General features: G+C 41.3%; 1 protein-coding gene across 1 annotated transcript; it reads left to right on the plus strand.

Moving 5' to 3' along the window:
• The first annotated feature begins 6983 nt into the window (after positions 1-6983).
• On the plus strand, positions 6984-7424 carry LOC141403134 (uncharacterized). The gene has a single exon (XM_073985298.1). The coding sequence runs from the start codon at positions 6984-6986 to the stop codon at positions 7422-7424; it is 441 nt and encodes a 146-aa protein (XP_073841399.1).
• Positions 7425-7704: the final 280 nt, after the last annotated feature.

Raw genomic sequence — 7704 nt, forward strand, 5'->3', positions numbered from 1 at the left:
TTTATTCTTCTCACACGAATTGTCAAATTTTGTAGATCGATTTACTCGTTTTAGCGCAAATGTAGAGCGCTGATTTTTAAATGAGGAATCCTTAATGATATATGGAACGGGTATACGAAAAATTAGATGTGTATGTCATCTGAGGGCTGAGCTATGAATGTCTAAATTATTACGAATATAGACGAACGAACAAAAATAAGTTACAAAAACTGGGGGTTAAAGAAAACTTATACGAAATTTAGTGTGGGAGGTACCCGAAGGAATAGACAAATGAGTCCATATTCGTACCTAACCTATATCTTGTAGACATATTAGGATGTGTAAAGTACTAAATCGACTAAATCAGTCACTCCTTTCAAGAGTTATCGCGCGTACAATTTTTCCGAACATTTTTGGACTTTTGTGTGGGAGGTTCCCGAAGGAGTGGACCGATTGAGTACGTATTGGAACCTCATCTAAGTCTGGTAGACATTTCACGACGTGTAAAGTATGGACCAAATAGGTTACTCCCTTCAAGAGTTATCGTACGCACAAATTTTCCGAACATTTTCGAACTTTTGTGGGAGAGTCAGCCAGACAGACAGACGGGCGGACATTGCTAAATCGACTCCAAATTGTCTGAAACACATTTCGTCCAAACATACTTGGGGTCCAAAACCATTATTTCGATGAGGTACCTTTTGCCCGTATGAAAGTTTATATACCCTCGTTAGCATAAATGCTGAGACAATATTTTTATACGTTTTGTTTAGCTTGACTGAATTGAAAATATATTGATTTCATATATACATACACGTACTTATAAATATATACTACATATACATATGGTAAAACCATTTATATTCATACATATTTTGAATTATTGCCTTGGGTTATGAATTGTTAATTGTTTTGTTGCACTTAAAATGTTATTTTTTTACTTATGCTTATTAAATATAGCAATAATTTGAGCTGAAAAAAACGTTATTTAATTTGCCGATTTTTTGCCGATTTTGAAAAATTTCTGCCGATTTTGCCGATTTTGGTACCCGAAAAGTGCCGATTTTCGACCAAACTTATCTGGCATCACTGGTTGTCGATGGAAAATACGCAGTAGTTTATGAACTTTTTATGGAATGTCAGGCAATAATAAATAAATATTTGAACAAATTTCTGCGGTCTCCAAAATCGTCATTGAGCTCTTACAGCAGTTCAGTGGTTTCGTTAAATCAGGATCCTTCCAATATTCCCACTCCAAGGGAAGCCACGAGAAACGATCCCGGTTTAAATAACACGATTTCGTCTACCCACACTGTTCGAAGTATTGGTATTCAGACTTCTAGCTCCCCAATATCAGGTATTTTGAATTCTAGATAGCTCGAATTTTGTTATTGACCCGCCAAATTTAGACATTGTCTATAATTTAGCTTTGCCTCCATGCGATATTCCCGTTTTCGATTTCGGTGATTTTCTCTCGTGGCCTACTTTTAGAGACTTGTTTAGCACGGTTTATATTACAAATTCTAGAATGTCGGATATCGAGCGTCTTTGTCATTTGACGCAAAAAACTAGTGGGGAAGCTCGTGAAATTGTTTTTAAATTCCCCTTGACTCACCGTAGCTTCAGTCTAGCATGGAATGCTTTGAAATCGACTTATGACAATCCTCGTTTGTTAATTCATAGTCAGTTCAAAGTATTATTTTCGCTTCCGGTACTTGAAATCGAGACGTGTTCGGGTCTCAAACAAATCTAGCGTGGTATTAATGGTTGTTTGTCTGCAATGTCCATTTACGACGTTAGTACGGAAAATTGTGGGAGCAAAGTGTGAAAGACAAAACTTCTATTTCGTTATGGAAAGATCTCGATAGTTTTCTAACTGAGCGAATTCAGACGCTCATGTGTCTTCACGATATGAGAGGAAATGATTCGGTTAAAAAGTCGAATGTGAAAAAACTTCAAACACACATGGTTAATACCAATTCATCTCGTTCTCCACAAACCTCGCGGAAAAATGATTGCATCCTGTGTCCTCAACAGTTCCACTTGCTTTTTGAATGTCCTCGCTTCAAAAATATGTCCCTCTCGGCTAGGTTTTCCACAGCGAAACGTCGTAGATTGTGTGTGAATTGTTTGCGTAAAGGGCATGAGGTAAAAAATTGTGGTAGTCATCGTCGGTGTTTGAAATGTAACCGAAATCATCATACGTTGTTGCATCGTAGTGATTCGTCTCCTAACAGTTCGACTACAAATGTTCCTTCGGTCAACCGAAGTGCAACTAATTCGTCCAACCCTTCACTCGTCGACCGGTCTCGTCCATCCACTTCCACAACAGTGCAAACAATGCATGCTTGTCACAATCAGTCGGTTCTTTTAGGAACAGCTATGGTCCATATAATGCATCATGGCATTTCGTACCCCGCTAGGGCTTTAATAGATCCAGCCTCTGAATCATCTTTTCTGACAGAGCGACTACAGAATAAGTTGAAACTTCCTGTATGTTCAACGAATGCAGTTATTTCGGGTGTAAATTGTGCAATTTCGGCAAATTCACGAAAAGTTGGTCCCATTAAAATTGGAAGCCCTTGCGATCCCTCGGTATTTTTAGAAACTCGTGCATTGGTATTGCCGTCAATTTCTGGGAATTTGCCTTCGTTTGCAGTTTCAGCTGATTTCAAATCGTCTGGCAGATGTTAATTTGTTCGATTCACGTCCTGTGGATCTTTTGTTGGGTGCAGACTTGTATCCAAAAATCTTGTTAGATGCTTGTCAGTCAATTTTGTCGGGAGCATTGCTTGCTCAAAATTCTGTTTTCGAATGGCTTGTTACTGGTCCGATCCCATCGTCGGGAGTTCAAACATTTGCCACTACTATTGACGTCGCCGAAGAGGACTCGTTGAACAAAACTTTGTTGCGGTTTTGGGAATTAGAAGAGATTCCTAGACGGAAAATGTTGACTCCCGCAGATCGTATCTGCGAGGAAAATTATGTCAGAACCACGCGTTGAGATTCAGACGGTAGATATATCGTGACGCTACCTTTCCGATCAGAGTTCGGCGAAGACATAGTTTTGGGATAATCTCGTGCTAACGTTCTTAGACAATATATTCGTAATGAGACGTCTTTGACAGGAAACCATCCGTAAAAGTAATGTATGATAGGGTCGTGATCGAGTATTTAGAACATGGCCACTTGAAGCCAATAGATATTTCCACTACCGATAGCTCTCTTTCGTGTTATTTGCCTCATCATCCGGTGATTAATCTCGAGAAACAGACTTCTAAGTTGCATGTCGTTTTTAATGCCTCCAACAAAACTTCGACCGGGAATAGTCTGAATGACGCGTTATATGTTGGACCTACATTACAACTCGACTTAGTGGTTTTGTTACTTCTTTGGCGAGTGTATAGATTCGTGTTCAATTCATACATCACTCAAATGTATCGGCAAATTCGCGTCGACCCTAAACATACCCCGCTTCAAAGAATTCTCTATCGGGACTCGCCAACCAAACCAATTCTCGATTACGAATTGCAGATGGTGACCTTCGGCCTAAATTGTGCGCCTTATTTAGCAATTCGGACGCTATTGAAACTCGCAGATGAGACTGAGGCAGAATTTCCACTCGCGGCTAAAATATTGCGAACCTCCATGTATGTGGACGACGTGTTAGCAGGGACTCATGACCTCGAGACCGCGTTAATCGCTAGGGATTCGAACTGAGGAAGTGGACGGCCAATGACAAGTCCATTCTCGATGGGTTCCCCCCTGAGCATTTAGTTGATGCTCAAGTTTTGTCGTTTGAGGAAGCTAGTGGTTCCAAGCCCCTGGGAATTAGGTGGAACGCTAGGTTGGATTCGTTCTACTTTGAAGTTAGTCCCATCGAAACTAAGTCTCAGTATACTAAGCGGGAAGTACTTTCGGCAATCGCCAAACTTTTTGACCCAGTTGGTTTGTTAAGTCCTGTTATTGTAACGGCGAATTATAATGAAAAAGGTCTGGATGGATCAGATTGGTTGGGACGATCCTCTTTTGCCCGCTACTTATTCGGAGTGGCGTAAATTCGTTGATGCTTATCCCCAAGTAAATTTAGTAAAAATTCCTCGGTGGATTCGATATACCCCGGAATGTTCGGCAGAACTTCACGTATTTTCGGATGCCTCGGTTAAGGCATACGCGGGGGTAGCGTATATAAGAATTGAGTCTTCAGAGAAAAATGTATTCGTGCATTTGTTATCGAGTAAAACAAAGGTAGTTTTCCCTTAAAATCGATATCACTCAGTGTTGGCGTCTCAACTTGTAAACATTATTGTTAAAGAGATCGACTTAGAGTTTCGTCAAGTCTACTGTTGGACGGATTCTACGATTGTGTTGTCGTGGCTTAGGAAAACCCCCTCCACTTGGACTACATTCGTTGCTAATCGAGTTTGTAGAATTCAGGAAAACGTTGGTAATCATAATTGGTATCACGTTAGGTCGGAAGATAATCCTGCAGATTTGGGTAGTCGTGGAGCTTCGCCGGCAAATTTGGCTGCTAACCCTCTTTGGTGGCATGGTCCGAGATGGCTCAGTCTAGGCAAGTCGGATTGGTCTATTCGAGACCTGGTTCCGCTTGGAACAGAAATGGAAATGCGTCCGGTTCATTGTCACTTTTCGTATTTCTCGTCCAATTTTGAAGATGTGCTGGAAAAGTTTTCGTCACTTATGAAAGCACTTCCTGGTATGGCTAACCGGTTGTATTCGTATTCAAAACTATGGATTTCCGTCGCAGAGTTAAGCCAGGTTCGAAAATAGTCGATATTTTCGGACAATGGTACGAATTTTATGGGTGCTTCTGGTGATCTAAGTCAAAATTTTCGTCATTTCGTTCGGTGTAGTAATGATTGTGTCTCCTCTATATTCGCAGCTCGTGGCCTTACGTGACAATTGGGTGGGCACTGGAGCTGGGGTAAAAAGTTTTTCGAAATCAAGTTCGAAACGTTCGGCTTACTTTTGAAGAATTGACCATCGTATTAGCTAGGATAGAGGCTAGCTTGAATTCGTGTCCTCTGGGTCCTAGGTCGGATAGTAATGATGACACCAGGTCATTTTTTGATTGGCGCGACTTTATTCATTGCCCCAGAACCTGTCGTAGTTGAAGAACCGTTATCGCTTGTGAACCGGTTTCGTAAAGTCCAAGCTGAAGTTTATTTATTTTTGTGTTCCGGATGTCAGTACGGTAAGCGCGTTGTGAGGCGGCTCATTTGTACTCTTTTGAACTCGGGGTAACATATTAATTTTTTCGTGGTAAAATGAACGCTTCATCTGAATACGTCACTGCGGGTTCTACTGAAAATGGAGATCTATCGAAATCCGTCACTGCGGATTGAAAGAAAAAAATTGTTGACATCGGAATCCGTAACTGCGGGTTCTTCGTTATCGGCTTCGAACACGAATTTCGTACCTTCCAGGTCGGAATCCATAACTGTGGGTTCCAATACGACCTTGGCGTCTTCGGGCAATTCATACCATGTTCGTATGGTAGGAAGAGAGCGTACGTCCGTTACTGCGGACGATTCGTACACGCCTCATAAATATTGCTATCGGTATGTCGGAACTAGTTGAATTGCTCACAAACAACAAATGATATGGTCCATATGTGGAATGAAGGACAATGTCGTATCAAAAATAATTACAAGATCACGACTAGAACTTAGTTTTGTAAGAATGTGATTGCCAATATTAAACGATGTTTGGATGGGATTGAGCAGTCTATAATAAGATACGTGAAAACATTTTGTGAGATTCAAATGAAGCTTATTTGTTTGACACCACAGGTCTAAATAATTCAAATCAGTTTGCAGATTATTAACATCTTGCAATGAGTGCACTTTGCAGAAAAACTTCAAGTCATCTGCATATAAAAGAAATTTGGAAGTGATGAAACAGGATGTAATGTCGTTTATAAATAGATTAAAAAGTAGAGGCCCAAGAATACTACCTTGAAGCACACCCGAAGTTTGTAAGTAAGGCCTAGATCCCTCGGTATTTTTAGAAACTCGTGCATTGGTATTGCCGTCAATTTCTGGGAACTTGCCTTCGTTTGCAGTTTCAGCTGATTTCAAATCGCAAATGCCAAGTATTCGTCTGGCAGATGTTAATTTGTTCGATTCACGTCCTGTGGATCTTTTGTTGGGTGCAGACTTGTATCCAAAAATCGTGTTAGATGGTTATCAGTCAATTTTGTCGGGAGCATTGCTTGCTCAAAATTCTGTTTTCGGATTTCTTGTTACGGAAGTTCAAACATTTGCCACTACTATTGACGTCGCCGAAGAGGACTCGTTCCTAAACGGAAAATGTTGACTCCCGCAGATAGTATCTGCGAGGAAAATTATGTCAGAACCACGCGTTGAGATTCAGACGGTAGATATATCGTGACGCTACCTTTCCGATCAGAGTTCGGCGAAGACATAGTTTTGGGAGAATCTCGTGCTAACGTTCTTAGACAATATATTCGTAATGAGACGTCTTTGACTAGGAAACCATCCGTAAAAGTAATGTATGATAGGGTCGTGATCGAGTATTTAGAACTTGGCCACATGAAGCCAATAGATATTTCCACTACCGATAGGTCTCTTTCGTGTTATTTGCCTCATCATACGGTGATTAATCTCGAGAAACAGACATCTAAGTTGCGTATCGTTTTTAATGCCTCCAACAAAACTTCGACCGGGAATAGTCTGAATGACGACTTAGTGATTTTGTTACTTCGTTGGCGAGTGTATAGATTCGTGTTCAATTCAGACATCATTCAAATGTATCGGCAAATTCGCGTCGACCCTAAACATACCCCGCTTCAAAGAATTCTCTATCGGGACTCGCCAACCAAACCAATTCTCGATTACGAATTGCAGGCGGTGACCTTCGGCCTAAATTGTGCGCCTTATTTAGCAATTCGGACGCTATTGAAACTCGCAGATGAGACTGAGGCAGAATTTCCACTCGCGGCTAAAATATTGCGAACCTCCATGTATGTGGACGACGTGTTAGCAGGGACTCTTGACCTCGAGACCGCGTTAATCGCTAGGGACCAATTGATCGGTGCACCTTCTTCAGCAAAGTTCGAACTAAGGAAGTGGACGGCCAATGACAAGTCCATTCTCGATGGTTTCCCCCCTGAGCATTTAGTTGATGCTCAAGTTTTGTCGTTTGAGGAAGCTAGTGGTTCCAAGCCCCAGGGAATTAGGTGGAACGCTAGGTTGGATTCGTTCTACTTTGAAGTTAGTCCCATCGAAACTAAGTCTCAGTATACTAAGCGGGAAGTACTTTCGGCAATCGCCAAACTTTTTGACCCAGTTGGTTTGTTAAGTCCTGTTATTGTAACGGCGAATTATAATGAAAAAGGTCTGGATGGATCAGATTGGTTGGGACGATCCTCTTTTGCCCGCTACTTATTCGGAGTGGCGTAAATTCGTTGATGCTTATCCCCAAGTAAATTTAGTAAAAATTCCTCGGTGGATTCGATATACCCCGGAATGTTCGGCAGAACTTCACGTATTTTCGGATGCCTCGGTTAAGACATACGCGGGGGTAGCGTATATAAGAATTGAGTCTCCAGAGAAAAATGTATCTGTGCATTTGTTATCGAGTAAAACAAAGGTAGCTCCCTTAAAATCGATATCACTCCCTCGGCTGGAGCTTTGCGGGGCAGTGTTGGCGTCTGAACTTGTAAAAATTATTGTTAAAGAG

Source organism: Musca autumnalis, unplaced genomic scaffold, assembly GCF_047663935.1.
Source record: "Musca autumnalis isolate F117 unplaced genomic scaffold, ASM4766393v1 scaffold_4, whole genome shotgun sequence".
NCBI classification, from domain to species: domain Eukaryota; kingdom Metazoa; phylum Arthropoda; class Insecta; order Diptera; family Muscidae; genus Musca; species Musca autumnalis.

Bases quoted from the DNA above. Each gene is read 5' to 3' on its own strand.
- LOC141403134 (XM_073985298.1), top strand. From the start codon at position 6,984: ATGTATGTGGACGACGTGTTAGCAGGGACTCTTGACCTCGAGACCGCG.